Source organism: Syzygium oleosum, unplaced genomic scaffold, assembly GCF_021117445.2.
Source record: "Syzygium oleosum isolate NSW1041296 unplaced genomic scaffold, Sole_v2.1 Sole_v2.13, whole genome shotgun sequence".
Classification (NCBI taxonomy): domain Eukaryota; kingdom Viridiplantae; phylum Streptophyta; class Magnoliopsida; order Myrtales; family Myrtaceae; genus Syzygium; species Syzygium oleosum.
In genome coordinates, this window is record NW_026607497.1 from 7,666,098 (window position 1) to 7,689,535 (window position 23,438).

Here is a 23,438-nt window from a genome sequence, read left to right on the forward strand (position 1 = left end):
AGAATGTAGAGTTGACAGGGGGTACTTCGCGAGGGAGGCTCCGGCCCTCCTATCATCACGGCCGCAATTTCGACATTTACAAGAAAATATGGTGTGAATTTTTATGACAGCAAGTCTCGCTGGTGGTGTATCACTTGACTGCTCGTATGTATTGGGCATGATCCTTACCGCTAACTACTCCAAATTAGGTTTTTGAAACAAAAATATCGGATTATAGTGTTAAAACGATGTGGAGGACTCTCGACATAACAAAGGCATATAAATCTATAATTGCTTTGATCTCGAGCTTAATACACATATAGTAATATTAGACTAAACGATAATTTGCAGGTTTCCATGAACGCAATGCTTAAGAAAACTTAGCTGCTAAGAGTTGATTTTCTTGTGATTGGAGGAAAAGATATGGTCTCTCTCCGTCTGAACTTGACATGCCAGAGTGTCGTTGGACTTGGGAGTACTCGGAGAAGCCTAAGCGAGCTCTATAACTCCAATGAATAATGTTGAAGTTAATCAAAGTGTCATGGATATGAAATAACCATGAATCACATGCATTGATTCATTCAGGGCCTAATAGTTTGCTAGTGAATGTGGCCAATATCTTTATAGCTATTGAAATTTCACCCCAGTAACAACGTTCACATGAACTTTCAAGCTTTATTGTACAATCAGTTCGATCCATTTCGAGGGGATCGGGTGTTATATAGCTATGGCTTTGTTTTGTTCGTCATAGACTGAATCTCAAATTGTGATCAAGACAATCCGTTGAATTAGACGCTGTTCATGGAGCAATCTCTCACCGTTAAATATGGATGAATTGTTGCGAGGTCATCGTTGAATGGTTAGGGAAAAAATCATGACCATCTTATTAATGCTATCTAAAAAGAATGACCGCGTTGGCTCCACTACAACAGCTTTGATCTTGTAATGGATCTGAACGTAAAGAAAAAAACTAAAATCTGTCTGTAGAATTGGAAGATGGAGGTCCCTCGAGGCGAATGTAGTCGTACATTATCCCCCGAAAAGGGCTTATGCTTCCTATTTGTGTGAGGAAGACGGTGTTCTCGCCCTTGATCAATTCAGTGCCTGGCACGTCGATGGAGAACAGCCAATAGAGCCCGTGAATCCCGTGTCTTGCAATCGTGTTGTCCCTCCCGATCACACCGCTCGAGAATAGAGGGGAGCTTGCGCTCGCATCATTGACCCTTACCTTTAAGAAGAGAACATGACGAATATAAGTACTACAATGGAGCATCTTTCTTTAAAATGAGGCTCATTGAAATTCAGTAGGGCTAAGCTTAGCGTACCTGCAGCTCGGATACGTGAGCAGTTGCAAGAGCCAATTGCAATTTATAGGTTCCAGTATGATCGATGCTGTAAATTGTGAACTTGATTTGCCAAGTAGTTCCATTATATGTGTTATTGCCAATTTCTCTGTGACAAGGTAATGTTCAGCTGATGAGTTATGTTGGGCACAGAAAGCTTTTACATGACAATGAGATGAACCGCGAGTTTCGAAAAGAAAGTCTTAACAACAATTGTTTTGTCTGTTTCTTTCACTTTGAATTAGGTCCACCTAAAGATTTTGCATTCCAAGGTAAAGCAAGCTGCGCTTCTGTGGCTGCTATTATAAGATGTTCACTGCTTATCGTTCATGCATCTTAAAATTCCCGTGAATGTGAAAATAAAGAATAAAGACTGATTATGAAACCAAAACCTGGTAACTTGAGCAAAGAACCAATCCTTCCTGTAGTCGCTTGTCCCGACTGTGTATATCAAATCTTCATCTGGATATAACTCTGTATATCTTTGCCACAGGCCATACTGTCTAAACCTGGTTGATGGTAAATCAAATGTTAGCTCTCCTAGGCCAAGAAAGGGCAGAGAGAGAGAGAGAGAGAGAGAGAGAGAGAGAGAGATCATATGGCTTTGAACATGACTGACCTATCAGGATGATTAATGTAGAGCGGGTTGATGTATTGTGGGTCGGGATCTGGAACATAATACTCTGAAGCAGTACGGTCAGGGATGCCTATTTCCCACAATGTCGGGCCATTTCTCGGAGGCTCATACACAAGTTCGCCCACATCGATATTAGAAGCTGCTTGTCAACACGTATTAATCCATGTTAATTGTTCAAGAACGGAAGAAACGAACAGTCCATCCAAACAAGAAAGCATATACCTGCAGATATCGTGATGTTTTTCTCATATTTGTAGTCTCCGATGAAACCTGGAACCCAGGCATAGAGATTGTAATGACCGGGAATAATACCGCTGATGGAGAAATTTCCCTCTTCGTCTGCTCTAGTCCAAAATTGATAGCCCTAGTAAGGAGAGATTTGTTATATAGCAAGAAATCTCTGTATTTTCATTCTTCATTAATCATTAAAAAGGACTTGCATTAACAAAAACAGATCCAGGGCTCGCAAAAACTCTAGACAGCTTCACATAGCCCTGGTAGGTGCCTGTATATACAGAAAATTAAATATTACCTTGGTTTCTCTTTGCCACGATCCAACGTCTCCGGGCGGTGCCAAGCCCACATAAGCACCATTTGCCATCAGGCATTCCTTGCTAATATATCTGGATGATCGTTGATTCATTAGTTGATCGAACGCGCATAGAGAAAATGGACACCATTTTCCATTAAGCATTCTGGTTGCATTTGGCATAAAGGTAAGAGAAGTACCCACCTGTCTAGCACGAGTAGTCGACCAATCACATTGCCCCTTTGACTGGGCTGCACATAATCCTCTAGAGCCGGGAATTTGTACGGCCAGCTTTGGGCTTCAACAATTAACTTACAATAAAATCAAGTTAAACTATGCGCACAGAAAGATGGGACAAAGTTTGATAAGTTAAGTGTATCAAAGGCGTTCAAGCAAAACCTGCTCTTTTGCATCCATCCAAAGAGAGCGTGGGTCTTCTCCATTCGACATAGAGTTAACGTAGATGAAAACCGGGCCGTAGACTTTCTTCCACGGCTCATTCGGTCCAAACCTCATTGTCAGGTCGACTCCAGAGTAATGAGCACTGACAAAAACCTTAGGGATCCCGATTTGAAAAAGCAATAAGAGATTGGTAAATGTGTTCATTGTACTTTGTCACCAAGGAAAGAGAATTAAGAAGGTAACTTTGGGGTGATCAATTGAAGCTCCAACTAAAAGCATTAATCTCATCTAAGTGAGATAAACCTAGATTGCTTCTTCTAGTGTCTTAGATTTAAGAGGAGAGTTATTTACATTGAGGGATGTCGGACCGACATGAGATGTTAGAAACTGCTTCACAGGTCCACCACTGCGGAACTCATAGCTCGGTGTAATCTGCCAGACCCCAATAGGAGGATCCTTGCTGATCCAACCGTGGACCTGGATGTCTTTGCTTTCACATGAGTACTCGTACTTATCATCCACCTGCAATGACCAACTATACGCTCTCAAATGGTCTTCATTCCCTGCAATCTTCATTTTCGCTTCCTGAAGATGATCCTTTAATAAGTAAAACGAATGTCAGATCAGAAGAAACTACCTCTCCTTTAAACTCTGGTTCCACTGGATTAATGAGCCGAACCGCCTCAGGATAAGCCAGGACTTGCCCTCTGTCTGGCAATCTATCATCTGGAAGGGGCATATATCTTTGCCTGTTATCTGCTATCGCCATATAATGAAACCTAGGCACATCACGAAACGCATTCAAAAGTTAGTCCAATCTGTTGAACTCCACCATCAGGTCCATATTCTTTATTTCAAATACTTTTGACTTTTTAAAAAATGTTTGGGAAATGAACCTTTTTGAAATAATTTAGAGGCAGCAGAGACATACTTGTCCTTTCTAGGCTTGAGCACGGTCCTTGTGTTACCAATGTTGAAAGCAGGCCATTCTGCCAAGTGTTCATAAACCGCATATGTGTAGAAGCCTGAAGATCCACGAAGCATCACATACCTAAAAGATCGCCATTCATATTATCACCACTAGACGTGTAGATTTCCCATAAACATGACATGCTAACATTAGAAGGCGACGGCATACCTCTTGTCTATATTTAATGGAACTACCTCACCCTCAAGTGACAAGTTCCACATTCTAGTGAACGAGAGCTCAACCTGCTCATCGTTCTCCACTATAACCTCAAACTTTGTGCCATCAAGCCTGCATAAAGTTCAGTTTTACTTGTTACAGAGCGGCGGCTGTAAACATTTATAAATTAATCTTAACATCTTGATTTTGACATACCGTCTTTAGATATGTACTCGAGGGTCACATGAAATTTACTAACAAAAATTACTTTAGCAGGTCTGAGGTTGAAAATAAAAGGTTTTCTTTTTGGTGCATGGACAACTTCAAGAATGATGTTAAAAACTGGCAGTGCCAAAAGAACGAGTCTTTTGTGGTACCATTAAGAAATGCAGAACTCCAATTTGTCCTGATAAGAATTTATCCTCTCAGATAAATGCTTCAATGGATTTTTAAACGCTCTAAGGGCTCAAGCTGTTGAGCTGCTTACTACATTTACATAGCTTTCATAAAATTCAGCTGAGTCTTCATTGCAGGCTACAGAGTGACATTGTGGTGCCATAGTTCATGTCTGATCAAATTAAATTGCACCTGGAACTTCGACAGAAGCGAAGTTTGAGTGCAGAGAGGACGGTGAGATAACATACCTATCGAGTTTACCCTTTGTTTTGTTACTTTGCTTAGCACTCCAAACCACATCCCAGTACCTACATATTCCAGTAAAATAATTCAAGTATCGAACCATTGAACAAAAAACAATAGGATTGAAGCAAGAAGCAGCAATTGAACTAGTTTTTATGAATTTGTGGAACTTTAACTAATAAAAGTTGATCAATAAGAGGGACACTAAGACTCATCAACTAAATTGGTTCATTAGATGATGCGGCACTCTGTTAAATAGTTACTTAAGTTAGTGGTCCATTTAAGCACTCATCAGGAATCTGCCACATACTAAGTAAATATATTGGTTGAACAATATATGTGGCATTATTCTTAATGTAAGACTTGACCAAAAACCAACATATAAGGACTTTCTTCGCAAACTCAAAGTATACCCAGTACATGTATGTTCAATATATTTAACACAAATATGATGGGAATTGATCTTATAACTTTAACGCCAACTGATGATTTGCAAAGGCTAACAATGCTGAGGCAAAAGAAAGAGTGGCCTTTAGATATTCTGGGGTTCTGGCTAGTTGCATATTGCCGCTGATAACATGACAAGATAGACAAAGTATCACTTGGTATGATTATCTGGTCCATTTACTTTGGTCTTATGTGTTTTCTCTCACCCATGACGACAAAAGAAGCATTAACCATGACTGTGCCTACAGGCATCTTCAACTAGACTAGGCCCACAAGTGCACCATACTGGACCCATGCTTCATCAACTAGGTTACCTTTTGAGTTGTTTCTTAAGCCTTACTTCGAACAAATTTCGACAAAAGTGACAGCTGGGGAAAAAAGTACAGGAATCACAATGAAGAAATGCGTAGGTACGTGTTCATTTGAAAAACATGAGGAGATTTGTGTCTTTTTACTATAATTTCTGTGCTATAAGCTCCCAGTTTTACCAGGATTCAACAAGAGAATTATTGGATTTCTTTTCTTCTTTTTGTGGATTTCTCTCACTCAGTACAGTCAAAGTAGCAAATGATCAACTAAACATCCGTCCCATCTAATATGGTGCTAGAGATGTGCTTGTAATAATATACTCAAATTGGTATGGAGCATTCAATGCTGATATACTTAAATTCCCTAAACAAAGAAGACACATGAAAACCACATCCTCAACTTTTGCTGCCGTTATCGAGTGTAAGATGACTTGCTTCGATGGACCATGAATTTATTCTTTTGCTAATTATCGCTAAACAACCCAAGAATTTATCTAGTGCAGAGCATTCCATTAAGAATTAAATGAATGAGGAATGGCAAGTAAATAGAAAAGAACTCAAGACATCAACAGTCATATACCCTCTGTTAAATTCGCTGTTTTGTTCTTCGAGCAAATTGTCGATGCCATTGTACTGTATTCCAGTTACACTTCCCCCTGGATTCGACAAAGTGACTTGGAGGATACCATTATCCATAGCCACCTGCAAAGCACTCGATCAGCGTATTGGAAAAGAAAGATCTTTTGGATGGAAAGCAACTTACTTATGCAACGACATGCTTGTGATTCAATCTATCACGAGATTGCTCTTTCTTTTGCTGAACAAAAGATTGAATATTTCTCTCTCTGTCTCTCTCTGTCTCTCTCTCTCTCTCTCTCTCTCCAGTCTACCCCTTAAGAGGTCCTGAACTTGATGACTATTGCTCCAAAGCAGCTTTTTCCATCTACTAATGCCAACTCTAAAAGAACGACATCATCAAAATCTACTGACATTGGACTAAAACGTCCCTCTCTAATAATATGGTGCATGACTTCCATATTCAACCAGGCAAAACACAAAAAGATTTACAACTTTAAAGTTTAAATATAGTAGAGTGCACCCAAATAAAAACAAAAACAAAATAAAACAGAGATGAAGAATTGAAAGCAAAAAGAGATCTCATACATATTTATCACGAACTTGGACTCGAACCCCCCCGGAGGGTGGCGTGGAGGGTCCAGGTCCAGGTGCATTAGCCTCATCATCTCCATCACTAGCTTCTTCAACATGTCGCAAACTATCAACCTTGGTTCTTCCGACACAGAGACCATGGAACAGGAACGCAGAAAAGAACATCAACAAAAGGGGAGTTCTCGCAAAACCCATCATTCACAAATGCCTGAGGGGAAAGAAGAGAAGTTTTTTTTCAAAGGTAGGCATACCTGCTTGGGGGGGTGGATGGGAATGTAATAAGTGGGTGTTTGTTTTTTGGTAGGAGCATGAACCTCCAAAAGTCGCAAAAAGGATGACTGCTGGAGTTTCCTCAAAACGGAGGATAAGGGATTTACTTCCTTTCTTTGCTTCTCTACTTCCGCTTCTGCTTCCGCTTCCTCTTCCTCATTCTGCTGAATCTCTCTCGTGACGACGAGATCATGTCCATATTGTCTTTCCTGATTTTTTAGTGTCTTTCCTTTGTCGTCACCTTTTGTTTGGTTCCGGTGTGCGGACATGCTCTGAGGTTGTCCCACCCGTGAGAGGAGTCAACATGTGACGTGACGAAAGGTCTATTAATTAAATCGAAGAAGGGGAAAGAAAAACCAAGAAAAGGAAGGGAAAGAGGAATCGCCATGAAGTTGGAATGGTATCACATTCAAGTTGAACGGGGACAGCACGTTGGTTACACCAAAAGTCACCAAATTGAATTCGCGTTTGTCAACTGCCTTGCCCACCACTCCACCAACCCAACATGGGCAACACAAGATGCTGAAAAAGTTTGTTAAGGAACATGCTATATTCCTTCTTGCTTATGAAAATAATATCGATATTCTTAGTTTTGCCATGCATACACCTGTCAAAATGGTTCATTAACTCATTTCTTAACCTATACAAAATAGGGTGAGTTATTATTATTTGGGTTAGTTATATTTAGTAAATGGGTTTAAAAATAATATGGTGTTCAATGGGTCATAAGTGGGTTATAAATGGATTTACAACTTATGGTTTTCTCTTCATTCTTTCTCGCCCTCATTCGATTTCGAACTCACTCACTCCATATTCTCACCTTAATTTGGGTACGAGTTTTCCTAAATTTGGTTAAATATGAAAATGTTTTAGTAATATGGATCGGGTTGGGTATAGATCAGGTATGGATCAAGAAATTTGCGTTACAAATAAATAGGTCAAATGAGTTAATGTGTCATTTTGGGTCGGACCATTTATAACTCGACCCAAACCCGATCCACCTATTTGACAGATCTAGCCATGCATGCATGATTTTGGTTGTGATTTCTAACCTTGTGTGAGGTGGTAGAATTGCCTATTTCATGACAAGTTTGGATGCATAATTTACTTGCCTATTTTGCGACACGAAAAATTGCATAATATCAAAATGTATCCAATAATAGACAAACAAAGATCTAGAGATTAAAAGTTTTCCCATGGAGGAAAGAAAGTTGAGGATGCTGATATTTCTTGCTCTTTATGTATTTATACTACCATGTTCATATATATATATACACACACTCACACTTCCCATCTATTTCACACACGATGAAATTATTGGCCTTCATGATCTTTCATCTTTATGGTGCTTATTTAGGTTGAGTTTCTTCATTTGACCCGCCCCATAAATTACAAAATTCTAAGAATCAATATGTTTTCCCCCACGTTTTTAAAGCATATTTCTATAAATACAAATCACTAATCTGTGCCGGCAAATTTAATGATCAACTAGTAATATAATTTTCATCAGCAAATTATTTAGCCTGTAACGTATTAGTAAGTTACCAACAATTATTTAGCCCGAATGTGTTAGTAAGTTATCACCACTTCTGTTGAAGTACCAACAATTACTTGACTGATTGTCTTAAGTTAATTCAATGCATTGCCAATATTTATTTGCGTAGTCTAAAAATGTATTGAAGTTCCTAACATCTATAGACAATTACCAACTACTACTTTGAATCCATCTAACAACTTTCAATTGATTGTTCTATAATTACTAATTATTCCAAACACTTACCATATGTTTATTTGCAAAAGTTACCATCAAATTAAATGTTTCTATCTTCTATAACCAATATTAATATAAGTGATTTACCAACTATTCATGAATTGACCTGCCATCCAATTTTAACTTTACTTACTCTTATTTGATTGAGTTAGCAACGTCCATATAATTGTTTTAAAGTCACAACATAGTTCAACAATTTACCAAACAAACAGGTCAACATCCAAGTAATGAATGGACATGCATATAGTCTATTATCATTTCTAGATCCTGGTGACATCAAGGCATCCACCAAATAAACAACTACCTAAGTTTTCTTTTTCGTAATCAACATGACCGGTCAAGTCGAAATGCACAAACATCCGATCCGCAGGAAGAAAATCATCGGATCAAGATGTGACGGCGGTGCCTGGAGGAGCCGGAGTGTATGACATTACTAGATAAACGGTGCTATAAACATGGCAAACCCGATGCACGGAGGTTTCTTCTTCGCTGTCTTGCACGTTCAAGCTTGGTGAGCAACGGCCGATTTCCCCACCACAAAATATTCCTGCCACAGGAACTCCAGGAAAGTTCTCCACGAACGGCGAGCTATCGACATTGAAATCATTGAAAAACGATTCTCCACGGCCAAAAGAAGAGAAAATGAAACCTCCGAAAACCCGGGGTTTACCAGCACTGGCAACGATGCTCCCCATTTTATCAGAGCAATCGGAATCACTCCCCAGATTCAGACTTCTCAGGCGTGCTGAGACTTTTTGGCACGAGTCAAGGGCAGCTGCAGGATCAGAATAGTAAAACTGGAAACTATCTCCACTTTCAATGCCAGACCCCTCAACACGAAGGTATTCAACACCCCTGTCAAAAATTCAAGAAATAGTCCTGCATAAGGAGGAGAAAATGTAGTTTCACTTGGGAAAGCGAAAGGTGACTCTTGGGAAGGGTTGTCCAACCAAACAGGCAATAAATTTTTGTGCCGGAATCACATGTCGCATACTTTTAACAGCTGGTCATTCACATTCACATGATTGTTGCATGCCTGAAGCAGGCAAAAAATTGATGCCATGTTAAACTTAAATTCCAACTAAATAAGCAAGAGAATGTTAAGTGAAGTCAACATATATCCTAAGCTTGATGAACTTTGAAAACTTCTGACACTATTTGGGATAAGAACAGCAGCAAGAGTGCCATAACTTTCGTATAGTGCTCACTTGAGTGCCATAACTTTTTTTTCGCTCAAAGTGTTACATCAGAATAAAATAGATCATTTGATTGCCACTTCCGACAAATCGTCCTACGTTGCTTTTTTAATTAATTTTCCATCCGACGTGAATTTATTAAATATTTTATTATTTTTTTAATTTTATTTTTTAATTTTGATTTTTAATTTTTGTTTTTCTTTTCCCTTTTTTTTTCTTTTTTCAGGGCCGGCGAGGGTCACCGATGACCCTCGCTGACTACGAAGCCCTCGCCCACTGGGCGAGGGCCGCCTTGCCCTCCGCCGTGAAGGCCTGAACAAGGCCATCGCGGCCTCGCTAGCAGTGGGCGAGGCCGTTGCCAGATCTGGGCGCTCGCGGGCAAGGCAGCCTCGCCAGATCTGGCTGCGATGCCTTGCCCGCGGCAGCCCAAATCTGGCAACGGCCTTTGTGGCCTCGCCCAATGGGCGAGGGCTGCCTTGCCCGCAGCACTGTGAAAGCCCGGGCAAGGCCATCGCGGCCTCGCCGGCAAGGCAGTCCTCGCCCAGTGGGTGAGGCCGCGAAGGCCGTCGCCAAATCAGGGCGGCCGTGGGCAAGGCGGCCTCGCCAACTGTTGGTGAGGCCGCGATGGCCTTGCCCACTGTTGGCGAGGCCGCGATGGCCTTGCCTGGACCTTCGCTGCAGAGGGCAAGGCGGCCCTCGCCCATCTAGGTGAGGGCTTCGTAGCCGGCGAGGGTTGCCAGTGACCCTCACTGGCATTAAAAAAAAAAGCTAAAAAAAAAGGAAAAGAAAATTTCAAACAAAAGTAATTAAAAAATTCCAAAAAAATAAAAAATATATATATATTAAAAAATTGTCCACGTCACCGCCGGCGAAGCCACGTCAAACGACCGGCATCCACGTCGGATTTTCCGGTGAGGCAAATCGTCAATGGCACTTAAGTGATCGTTTTTTCAAATTCATGACACTCAAGTGAGTGAAAAAAAAAGTTATAGCACTCAAGTGAGCGTCGTACGAAAGTTTTGGCACTCCTAGTATTCTTATCCCAACATTATTTATGCCATTCAATTGAAAGATGAGATATAGTCATAATCCCATAAAAAAATCCTGAAACTTTTTCCTTGTGGAACACCAATACCCCAAACTTTTTTTCGTCTCAGCAAAATCACCAAACTCGTAATAGTGACCCAAAAGTACCTTCTGTTAAACTTCCCTCCATAATAGCCGTTAAAAAAATGATGTGTCGTTATCCCCACATACTGCCACGTCTGATCTTTAATTATCATTATGGATGGAACTGTGATGGAAGGTATTTTTGGGTCACTAGTACAAGTTTGGGGTACTAATGAGACAAACAAAAGTTTAGGATATTGATGTCCTCCACAAAAAACTTCAGGAATATTGGTGAGATTTTCCATGAGATATAATAGGTTAAATATATTTCATCCTACCCACCACCACAATGTTTTATTCTAGCAGCCAAATCCAAAATCTAGGAACTGAAATCACTAGAACATACTCTAACTCAGATTCAATTAATTATAATCATGCAGAAGAATACCAAATTGCAAAATTAATCTTTCTTTGTGATAATGAAGATCTACTAAAGCCAATATCACTAAGTCAATACCGAGGTATAGGCAGTGCAAGAAAAACTCCACAGATCCAGTTTCAAGTGGAAAGTAGAAAAAGTAAAGACAAAAATCAACGTACTATTGCCCTCTGTGTCCAACCTCACATCACAAAACAACCATGGAAATATATAAATCAACAAAGAGACAGAGGTAAAGAACCTTCAGAACTCACCCCATCACACCATGAAATGACAAGAATGACATCAACTTTGCCTTCTCTGCCCCAACTTCATATATCCTTCTTTTAGTTACTCCAATGTACACGTCAGGGTACTCAACACGATTTTCTAGCTGCCACATAGTAAAACAGAGGCAATGATAAGAGTATTATAACTTGGTAATAGTGAGAGCCTTTGTCCATATTATTTAGTAGCTCAAACTTGTGCACATAACATGAGGTGAAACTTCAAAACTAAAAATATGGAGAACAGAAAGATTACGCAACATCAGATCTCCACAGTAACTGCCACACGTGCTATGTCCATCAAGGTCATTGGTTGTTTGATACGGGAGCTCCATTAAGTAAGCCTTTCATATTCCTATTGAAAATCATGACCTGAAACTTCTAAAGCAGCTAATGCTGCACTGTTCTGAAGTAACACTCACCAGATTAGCCTATACAAGTTTCGCTATTTCCATGATATTTCAATTAAACTACAATCTGTGAAACAGATCTTCCTGGCAAGACACGACCACTGGATTTGATCTCAACCATAAAATGAAGAGGGTCGAATGGATTGCCGAAGGCCTTGAATTTAAGATTCGTCTTCTCAGGTGGATGACCACAAAAAATCTCTGACATGCAGCACAAACTTTCGAACAAATCAAGGAGCTACTAATTCGTGACAACTGTGAAGAAAGTTCTACGTTCCTTACAAAGCATTTTGGTCCACTAAGGAAATACAGGAGCTTATCGTAACCATTTATTCCCGAGACAAACAATTTTTCACGGTCACAACCCTCACGTGACTCAGATTCATTAAACTCTTGTGAAATTAAATGCTGAGGTTTAAAGCATGTTGACACCCTTTTGATATGGAGGATCCACGTAAGTGCACCAACTCCCAAGTGACTCTCAGAGAATACTTGGTTAAACATGATTTTCTGTAGAAATTGGACTAACTCATCCCTCATCATGAAAGGAACTCCAGAAAAGGAACTCAGTTCATGGCTCTGTTACCAAGGGTTCAACATTTAAGTGGAGACACAGGATCTAAGGACATGCAAATTCTTAGCATAGTACAGCAGTGAGAAGATTAACAAAGGAAACAGGTAGGATTGGCGAATCATTAATCAAAAACTCAGTAAAAAAGAAGCTCCAAATTTGGGAAGCTCCAAAACTTGGTCAAGTGTTTGGAACTAACATTGACAGTACCGAATCTGCAAGTTACGAAACAATAAACTTTGATCTCATACCTCATCTCTGATGTCATTCAGAATTCCTTCGCCATCAAGAATTTCCTCCTGACCTTCTCTTCTAGCAGTGAGCAAAGTACAGCAATCATCAACTTGGACAGAAGCTGCCCTGTGCCTTGGACCTATAGTTGACAATCCATCCGATAATGCCACATGAAACTTAATATCACCTAACCCTGCTCATGCAACCAATGCATGCAGGAAATCAAACATTAGCTGGAATAAAGCAAAAGGAGATCATGAAAAGGGCGGACTAAATGACAGAAGGTAAGTGCAAGAAACAGCAAACTGAACTAGATTTTTTTTTTTTTTTTTTTTGGTGTTGGGTGGGGGGGGGCGTGGGAGAAGGTGTTTGGGGGTGGAGCATTTAAAATAGGGGCAGACATCTACAACAAGCAAACAAGAAAGGGTACAACGATAGAAGGTCCCCATTTTTATTGACAGAAAAAGACAAAGGTAAAGCAAAAAAGGTTTAAAATATGAGGAGGATTAAAGCAAGACAAGCTGTATAACTTGATTCCAGTGCATGTGCAGGATCCTGTCTGAATGGGTAATACAAAATATAAGAAAGACGTGAAGGACTAAAAGTAATCAGAACACAATAACATAGAACCAGAAGACTACCGCAAGAAACAGCAAGACCAACTGAACATTGAGAGAGAGAGAGAGAGAGAGAGAGAGAGCATTTAAGATTAAGCAGGAATCTTTTTTCTTTCTGCTGGAGATACAATGGAAAACAATCTGGAGAATACAGAAAGGATAAAACAAAAGCATCGGCAATAATCAAGAAAGCTTCAGACGAGCATGTAGAGTTTAGAGTCTTATGAAGTGTAATTCCTTTCCTCCATAAATTCCTGTTTTAAGAGTGAATGGCTATTGATAGAGCATGCTTCTCTTTTTCGACATATATATAGAAATACATCAACAGAAGGAGCGAAACCAAAATCAAATTATCACCAATTGCAGTAGACAATTACTCTTGGATCCATTTGCAATGGAAGAAAAGAATGAAAGAAAGAATTATAAGCACAGACCAAGGCGGCTATGTATTACTGAAACTGAAACAATACACACATAAATAACAACTACCAGGGCGTTTGTGTCTATCTTTGGCAAAAACAAGTGCAACGGCACTAGTGGTATAGTTTTGGAGCACAATTGCAGAGATGTATCTGGATTTGTCCACACTTCTGTACTCAAAATTGCCTTTCTCGTCACCCACTATCGCAGTTTCCAAAGGCATTGCATAATCTGCAATGACGTGCTGGTTCATGAGGCCACAAGAGCCAATGCCAACTGCAGAAATTTGATCACGCTTGTAAGAAGATAAACAAAACAAGCTACAATGATGATAATGCCTCAGTGATGTACTTGTTCTTTTAGACTATATGCCCAACCATATTAACCAAACAAAAGCACATGCACTGAGTATGGTGAATCAAGAGAAGAAACTGCTCTTTCCAACATAGCTTTGTTACTACAAAATAATATTTCCTCTCACTTTGAGCTTCAAAATGGTGGACAGAATCATTTTTTTCACCATAAAAGATTCTGTTAATTATGAGCCAAATTTGCTTGAAGACCAGTCTTAATTTCTAAGCTTTGAAACATCATGATTTTCACAGGAGGAATCAATTTTGAAGTCTGGTCCTTTCCAGTAACAATTTCACAGTTCAAATCTCCCTTGGAGTAAGCTATAGAGGGCATATGCTAATAAGACTCAACTTGAAAAGCATTAAATAAAAGCCCATTATGCAAAATTAAGTGCACTTTTACCAACGGTGCTCTGATAACTTAAAAGGTAAAATTTCCGTCTGTTCAGGTCCTTGTCCTGGCATTTTTAGGTCTTGATCGAGGTCCTCATCCACTTGCTTTGCTTATAAATATGACTTCTCCATGAGTGGTGTTCAGCCACATAAGTAAGCTACAACCCTCTCTCTCTCTCTCTCTCTCTCTCTCTCTCTCATCTGATTGCTGTCCAGTTTTCTGGTCTACTTCTTTTGATTTCATATTTTAGTCCACTAATGAGCACTCTCGGGTTTTGGTATAACTTGGTTAGTATCATGAGATTTCGAGTTGCAATTTTATATTGCTAAGATTCAAACTAACTATATCAAATTTGTCCTGCACTAAATATTAGTGCTGTCGGAACCCAGGAGCCTGAGAATACTTCTGTAAGATGTTAATAGCACATTGAAAGGGGTCATTTATGCTGTGAATAGAAGTGTATCCATACATAAGCATAAACTATTCTCTTATGGCATATTTTCATGCATTAGAACATCTGACTTTTTTTCATGAAATATTATTGTTCAATTTCATCAACCCCGAGTGATTCAGGAGATGGTTTTATTTTTTTGACAACCTAGCAGCTAACTCCTGTGACGAGCATTGGGCAAAAAATGGATCAGATAAAAAGCCTTTTTTTATTAAGCTGTAATTTACCCCTTACCCTATTATCTCTCACCCCATAATATAGATTCCATCTTCCTACTGATGGAAGAAAATCAAGGATAAAAAGGACTCTTTCCACTTCCATCTAATTATCTAAGAGAATGAGAAGAATTAACCAACCTAGTTTCTCAGCGGCAGATTTGATCTCAGCAGTTCCATCCTACAAGATCAATGTAACATGTCAACTAAGGCATCCAAGAGAAACGAATTTTCACTTATGTGAAAGGGAAAAGAGTGTAAAACAGGTGACTGGGGGACATACTCCAAACATAATAACTCCAACTGGTGTTGAGCACCCCGACACAGCAACTGAGTATTCCATTATATCCGTTACGAACTTGTCAACCAATAACCGGTCCTGGTATCAGCAAGAAATTTCTACCTTAAACCTTGTCTACAACGTTTTGCATACCAAGCTTTGAACTAAAGAAAATCTGAAGTTCCATTCATGACAAGTGGCATAAGTTAGAACAGATCTCACCATTTCATCCAGTGGCACCTGCAATAGATACTAATCGAGCACAATGATATAAAAGGATTCATCTAGCCGACCCATTTAGTGGGGTAAGGCTTAATTTGGGTTGTTGCATCATCAATTGGTCATGGCCCAAAGACTTGAGGTCAATGTTCAACGACAATGCTATATATAGAGAAAATTTGTACGTAAATATAAGTCCAGGATTTCTTTACATCATTTACTTCCGCTAGATGCAGCAGCGGGACAACATCAACTTTCAATCCTGGTACAAAACCCACGGTCAGGACAATACCCTGTTCAGCATTGTCGGAATCTTCATTGTTGTAGGAACCAATATCAATACCTCCTTCAACCTGCAATATTTTGGTACCACAAAAGGACCCGAAAAGAAAAACAAAAAAAGCAATATTATCAACCTCTTCAGAAAGATTCCTCATCCATCAATATTTGTGCTTGTCTTATTTTACGCCTTTCTAAGAATCTCTCTTACAGGAAATAAAACATAAGGCAGAATCTAACCTCTTTGACTTGATTGGTAAGAACATCTACTCCAATAATTCCACTGTCAGCGGATATTACTATAGGTGTTCCAGCTCCCAATTTACTACCAATCTGGACCATGAATACTTTTATAAATCAAATAGCAACAGGTAAATGGACTGGAACGAATTGAAAGATGAAATTGAGTAAATATTACTAAAAATGCCTTCATCAATATTCATACGTATTGAAGAGCCTCCGTCGTATCAACGTTATTTCCGACATTGACAATGGCAAAATGTGGGCAAATTGGCTCAGCCAAAACCTTATCAACAACCTCTTGCAAAGCACTCTGCAAAATAATTAAAAAAATCCATAGCTCAGTAGAACTACAAACTAGTTATCAGGTGAAATAATTGCACCAAGACTTTAAGGAAAGGAGGAATAAAAGCTAGAGAAGGCAACGTGAGCTCAAACCGACAGTAGTGAAATGAAGAAAAGCAGCCAACTTATTCGGTCAATCTTTTATTAAGGCTAACAAATGAGCCCGCTTATTCGGATAATCTTCCCATCGAACATTAACCTGTCCCGGTATCAGTTGGCCATTAGCATATGGTTCGGTTCGTTTAGCCGATTCGCTAATGTGGCTATGATTCACCGACAGCTCCCTCTACTCTAATGAGTGCTATAAAGACATCATCAGCATGAGAAGGAATGATATGTAACAGTGATGTGACACGAAAATGGCATCCCACCCCCGCATTTCAAAAGGTATCATCGTTTCAATTTCTCCCCATCCGCGTATCTGGGCATACACCAGGAATCTCCCACAAATGTACGCCCGCGAACGCACACACCCACTCTCTCTCTCTCTCTCTCCGGACCACTTGGTGTCAGACGCAGCACAACGATTCATAGTGTCTATATACTCCCTAACCGAGCTTACATGGACTAATTGACAGGATATCGCGAGAATTTCTGCCCGGGGACCAAACCAAACCGAGAACGCGCAATACCCAAAAACCTAACGGTGAAATCCAAGAGAAAGACCAATCCCATTTCGCCCCCCGAAAAAACCGACACCCCACCAACTCGAGAGGCAACAGAAAGGAAAAGGAGTTCTCGTTCGACTAAAAGATTACTTGAGCGCAAGGGTCGAGGGAGAGAGCAGTAGCGAGCTTGGGCCGCGAGAGGATACGCCCGCAGACCCGGTGCCACGACCTGCTGACGCACGCCGCCGACGCGAAGGTCGTCGCCGGCAGCCGCCGGAGGATGCTCTCGAGGACGTCCTCGTCGACGGAGCCGAATCCGGAGGACGAGCGGCCGCCCCGTCCGCCGCCGACGCCGCCGCCGCCGAGCTTGGTCGCCGGAGAGCCCGCCATTGGATCCACGCCGAGATCGCGTGCGGACACTGTCGAACGGTAGCTTAGCCTTCAAGTTCCGCGAAGCACTGAGGCTCCCTCGTCCTTTATATGAACGGCATTATTTTAAATATTTTTTTAATTAAATTAATTAAATTATTGAGGTACCGATTTCGTCATCGCACACGTGTCGCGCGGAGCGGGTCCCGTCCCCGCGCGGTCCGCACCTACCGAATTCTGTCCGTACCGAGACCACCACATTCTTAGTGTTCATGGCTATTAATCAGCAACCACGATTCTCAGAAAAATATCAAATAATATAAAAAGAATCACGTTTTTTTCACTCCCCTCTCGAGCGTCACATCCCCTTTTTCCGTATATTGACCATATTACTCTCGCTGAGAGTCAAAAGTGGGGCTCATTCGGAAATTTTCTATCTGTTTCTTTTTCTTTTTTTCTTTCACTTTTCGTTTTCTTCTCGGTGGTTTTCTTGATTAGGGACCTAAAGATCTAAAGATCACGCCGTCTCACGAATGGTTCCCTGATGAGATTGACGAGCTCTTTATTCTCCCGAATGGCAAGTTGCATACGCTTCAGGATTATCCTCTTCACATTCAGGTCTTGCTCGCGTTGCACGTGGGCTCAAGCACCTCAATCATTTTGTTTCGATGTTCGGAAATCATTGTGAGAATCAAAAGATTGCCGAAGAGAATTACAAGCCCTCTTTGCACTGGTAAAGCTTAGAGTGATCATGATTAGCATGGTTAATCCTTGTCTTGTTACGAAGGTTCAATGCCAAGGCCAAGCTCTAAAGGAAGTCTCGCTCTCCTACCTATTCCTCACTAATAATCTAAACTACATGGTGGAAAAGGCAAGGTTGACGAAACTCAAATATGCAAGGCATGCGAAAAAGGTGAGGTAGTATGCGGTGAGCTATATGGCCGCGGCGTGGAGTAAGGTCCTCTTGTCATTGCCAGAGGCGACGACCAAGGGATGATCACCAGAGGTGGCAAGGGCGTGTCTCCAGAGTTTGACACAGAGTTTGAGGAGGAGTACTAGAAACATATGTCATGGACTGTGCCAAACAAGCTAAGCGAGGAGATCAAGTTGTCCCTTGTGTTGGCATAGGGGTGGTTCTACCAGACGTGCGAAGGGTTTGTCAGGGGCGATGGCGAGGTAGAAACGAAGCTCGTGAGCTTATGTAAGACGATGTAATTGTTGTTGTGCATGCAGGTCTCAGAGGAGGAAAATGAAGACGCACCGACGATATGCATCAACACAAGCGAGAACAAGACCAAGGAAAGTCGAAGAAAAAAAAAAGAAACAAATAAAAAAAAAAGACCTCAAATTGACCCCATGTTTGACTTTGTGAGATACAGCATTCTAAGGTGGAAAAAGTGAGGGGTAATATGGTCAATAAAATGTGAAAGGGAGTGTTCGCGCCGAATGAGGAGTGGAAAAAGTGCCACCCTATAAAAATAAGAGATGATGACATAAACAGTTTTTGAATTTCGATTCAATGTACAATGTGGTCCCTGAATTTTTAATTTATTTAATATAGTCCCTAAATTTTAACCCAATATTTAATGTGGTCCCTAAACTTTTAATTTATTCAATATGGTCCCTGAACTTTTGATACAAATTCTATATAGTCCTTGAACTATATAAAAATATTCAATGTAGTCCCTGAACTTGAATTAATGGAAAGATTACATTAAACATTTTCATATAGTTCATGGACAAAATTGAATATGTACCAAAAGTTCAAGGATAACATTAAACAAATTAAAAGTTCAGAGACCACATTATCATATAGGTGATTTTGTCCGTATCCAACTTTTTTTTTTCTCTCTTTCTTTTTACTGTCGAAAACACCTGAGAAAAAGGAGGCGTCGATAGATTTATAGAACCTTTGGTTTGACCGCTGCTCTAAGGGCACGAATGGCAATATTTCTCTTCCTTGGCCCTAATTTTGGCTATATATATATATATTTCTCCTCCTGGGACGAGTTTCTGAGCAACAAGTAGCGTTTGATAACAACACAAAATTTATGTTCCCAGAATAGAAATTTGTTTGATAAGTTATTCTTAAATTTCTATTCTCGGCAGCCGGCCGGCGAGCAAGCGGCAGACAGTCGGCGGGTGGGCGAGCGACAGGAGGTGGTGGGGCGGCGGCGGCGATGGGCGGACGACGGCGAGTGGTTGACCGTGGGCGGCAAGGGTGAGCAATAAAATAGAGTTGATGTTAAAAGTAGAAAATTTTAACTTCTCATTTCTATTCCAAATCTATTTGTGGGCCAAAATTTGTCTCAAAAATTAAAATTAAAATTATTTTACCAAACAGATTTATGTTCCAAATCTGTTTCCGGGGACAAAAAAATAGAAAAACAGATAAATATAATGGTTATCATTCGCGCCCTAATGGCCCCATTGAAACCAACACATTCTCAAGTGGGCTTTCGAAGCGAACATTCTACCAGAGTATGAAACTCAGCGCGATAAGATACTAGTGATACGACAGATCTTCTTCTTTATTTTGCACGGAATAATAGAAGGAATCGGAACATCATTATGTGTATAATCTAGTAAAGAAATGAAAGATGTGAGGAGGAAATTCCGTTTCCCTTGATGGATTGTGGTTTGAAGTTCAGTTTTATATTCAAAAGGAAGAGAGAAGAAACAATTATACAACAATTGGTAATTTATTAAAAGGGTTAATAGCACGAATAATCTCAAACCGGTACACATGTGACAAATTTACCCAAAGATTAATTTTTTTACTATAAAAAATCTCAAACTCGTACACCCGTGATAAATTTACCATATATTAGTTTATGTTAAATTTTACAGTCAAATTGCCAAGTTGGATGACATGTGACAGTTGACAGGTGTACTAGTTTTGGGTTTTACCCTTCATTTATCATAAGTGTTCAAGTTTGTGGTTTATTCGTGGTATTAATCTAATTTCATGGAAATTAACAGAAGATAAATTTGTTACAAGTGTATTAGTTTGAGATTTTTGGTGGTCAAAAAATTAGTTTGGGGTAAATTTGTCACAAGTGTACCAATTTAGGATTTTCTTATGATCAAAAAATTAGTTCAGAGTAAATTTGTTACATATGTACCAATTTGAAATTTTTCGTGATATTAACCCTTATTAAAATAATGACCATTATAAAACCTCTATAAATCAAACGTTATAAAAATGTTACAAGGCCATTATACAGCCATTACAGAATGATGGCTTTCATGGCGGTTATAACTTCTATCAAAGCCGTTACTTTAAAATATTTTAAAATTATTGAAATATCAAATAATCTCCCACATATTTCAAAAGGTTGTGAAAAGAAAAAATAGGATAATGATCGGTTGTTAGAGTGTAATGTATCAAAAATAATGCTTGTTAGGTTATGAACCAGGCCTAAAAAAGAATGAAATATAATTTACGAAATCATTGTTGAAATTTGAAACTTATATGAATCAATAATTACTTTTTGTTAATTATAATTTTCACCAATCACATTACGGTCCCACGAATTTTGTTGTTCAACACGGTTTTGCGCTAATAGGCCATGTGCGTACTTGGTTTATTCATAAGTGCTCTAGTGATTATTTCTAGTGATTATTGTCAATAATTCTTATAGGCCCTACTCTACAGTTATATAGGTTATTCCATCAAGTGTATTCTGCAGTTTAATATACCACCAATAATGGTTATGAAATTCATTAAAAGCTTAGCTCAGTCTCTTTTCTATTGCAGTCTTGCACTATGATCACATTAGGAGGGAGCAGAAATTTTTAATAATACATCACTAGATCAACAAGTGACTTATTATTACTCATATGAACCTAATTCATGAGATCGCTAATCATATAGATTGGGTTACCATCTTTGTTGATTTTCCTCAACTAGTATAAGTCCTATTCCCCTCGATATATCATAAATTATCTTCCCAAAGGTCTAGAAAGAGAATTAGCCAAATTCACTTATAAATTCACATAATCAATGTACATAATTTCATCTTTTAGCAATGGCTTTCCACATTACGTCTCAACCGGATGTGTCTCTTTACCATTGAAAATTTCATTCTTTGCAATGGCTATTGTCGCTTTGCAATAGTTATTGCCACTTGGAAGCTGTTGATTTCATTCCCTTTCCTAAGAACTTGAGTAGTTCTTGAATCACCAAGATAAATATTTTTTTCTCCTTCCCCCTACTAGAGTGTTGGAGGATAAAACATTATGTTTTTGCATATATGCCCGGTAGCACCTGAGTCTACCACCCATTCTTTCGCATTAACCACAATATTGGCTTAGGAAATAACTGCAATAATTACATCATTATAATCATTTGCTTCAACCGAGTCAACTTTTGGTTTAGCAGGATTGTCATTTTCCCCACATTTTTTTGGCTGATTTTTAAGTTTCGGCACCTCCACTAAGTGTAAATAGTATTCATTAGTGGATTTTGTCTCATTAGAATTTAAGATCCGGTTAGCATTACAACAAGAAATCCACAAATGCATTAATTTATGGTTCCTCCCAGATATTTTGTTACTTTGTACAAGGGGTCCCAATAATCTCGATTGGGATTTTGCGTATATCTGCTCAGTCTAGTTTTGAGTGTTTAAAGAAGTTATATATAAAAAAAGGATCAATACGGACAAATTAAGTTATACCAGAGTCTTGTAACCACACTTAACAAAACAAACTAGAATAGATGCTCAAGTATGTCTATAAAGTGATCATAGAAGCATCTGTGCCGATTTGTAGCCGGAATGCTAAGTAGCACAACCAGCATAAGACAGCGAAATGATTCATTTGAAAATAAGTGAAAGGGTAGATGTTCATCACGGTCTGCTATCCAAGCATATAAATTGCATCTCTATCTCTGCAATACAAGTAGATCATACAGGTCTAAGTATTTACTAACACCCTCTTCATAGCGTACAAATATCTGTGGACTGACACGTATCAATACACACAGCACATGCACGCTTCAGAATATTATTAACCCTAATCATGCTACAGAGCATTTCCTCATAATAGTAAAGACATACATCCTTTATCTCTTACCAAAGCAACCAGTCTTCATCATGAAATGTGTATACCATATGCGATGACAAAAAAAGCGGGTAAAAGCAAACCTGCCCATTCCTGCGCATTGGATTTTGTAGTAATGGAAGTATCGATCAAATCCAACCAAAACAGCACCAACATCCTAGTCATGCTCGTCTGGGATTTCGATGGTGGCTACTTCGGTCGCCTTTTTGGTTTGTCTGCTGAATGAAACGCGAGTTTTACACGGAGAGACAGTAGAAGATGGAAAGGGAGGGGGCACAAAACAAAAGGAGGCCTTCTTTATAACATCCCCCACCCGATCCCACAGCAAAATAAGGAAGATGGATTTGGTACTTCGGTGCTGATTTCGATGATTCTGGTTCGATTGTCGAGTTCTTGGTGCTGCTTTACCCACCTCTCGCTTGGGATTGGTCCAAGGGTTTGATTCATCACGCGGGCTCAATTTGATGTTAGGGTTACGGGTCGATGTAGTTGGATTCCTTTCTGCTGCTGGAGCTGTGATGAAGATGTGGGGACCTTATGATTGACATGTAAAAGCGGACTTTTTCCATCATTCTCGTTTTCTCAGACATCTTTTCTTCCTTTTTTTGGCTGCTTCAGTTATGAAGCTTAAATGCTATATCAATGGACGAGAAAATGTAGATTGAAGAATGTGCTCTGCGAATCTGGAAATTCTGGAGTGTAGTAAAAATGGTTGCTTCACGAAAATTCGAAAGTTG

The 23,438-nt window shown here is 39.6% G+C and overlaps 2 protein-coding genes across 3 annotated transcripts; both read right to left on the minus strand.

Moving 5' to 3' along the window:
• Positions 1 to 839: 839 nt before the first annotated feature.
• LOC115675870 (uncharacterized) lies at positions 840 to 6,830 on the minus strand. The gene is made up of 15 exons (XM_030598655.2): positions 6,575 to 6,830; positions 5,991 to 6,112; positions 4,661 to 4,720; positions 4,029 to 4,148; positions 3,822 to 3,941; positions 3,528 to 3,669; positions 3,242 to 3,412; positions 2,888 to 3,043; positions 2,693 to 2,799; positions 2,492 to 2,582; positions 2,182 to 2,323; positions 1,942 to 2,098; positions 1,715 to 1,831; positions 1,305 to 1,431; positions 840 to 1,207 (listed from the first exon to the last, which is right to left on the minus strand). The coding sequence occupies exons 1-15, from the start codon at positions 6,776 to 6,778 to the stop codon at positions 950 to 952; spliced, it is 2,094 nt and encodes a 697-aa protein (XP_030454515.1). The 5' UTR covers positions 6,779 to 6,830; the 3' UTR covers positions 840 to 949.
• Positions 6,831 to 8,846: 2,016 nt separating this feature from the next.
• On the minus strand, positions 8,847 to 17,708 carry LOC115675873 (F-box/LRR-repeat protein At5g63520-like). 2 transcript variants are annotated; one of them, XM_056316971.1, is made up of 10 exons: positions 17,419 to 17,708; positions 16,521 to 16,628; positions 16,316 to 16,408; positions 16,009 to 16,149; positions 15,581 to 15,676; positions 15,439 to 15,478; positions 13,954 to 14,160; positions 12,865 to 12,986; positions 11,621 to 11,739; positions 8,847 to 9,476 (listed from the first exon to the last, which is right to left on the minus strand). In XM_056316971.1, the coding sequence occupies exons 1-10, from the start codon at positions 17,656 to 17,658 to the stop codon at positions 9,008 to 9,010; spliced, it is 1,635 nt and encodes a 544-aa protein (XP_056172946.1). In that variant the 5' UTR covers positions 17,659 to 17,708; the 3' UTR covers positions 8,847 to 9,007. The 2 variants fall into 2 exon arrangements, with proteins under 2 accessions (XP_056172946.1, XP_030454519.1); XM_030598659.2 differs by having other exon boundaries at positions 12,865 to 13,040.
• Positions 17,709 to 23,438: the final 5,730 nt, after the last annotated feature.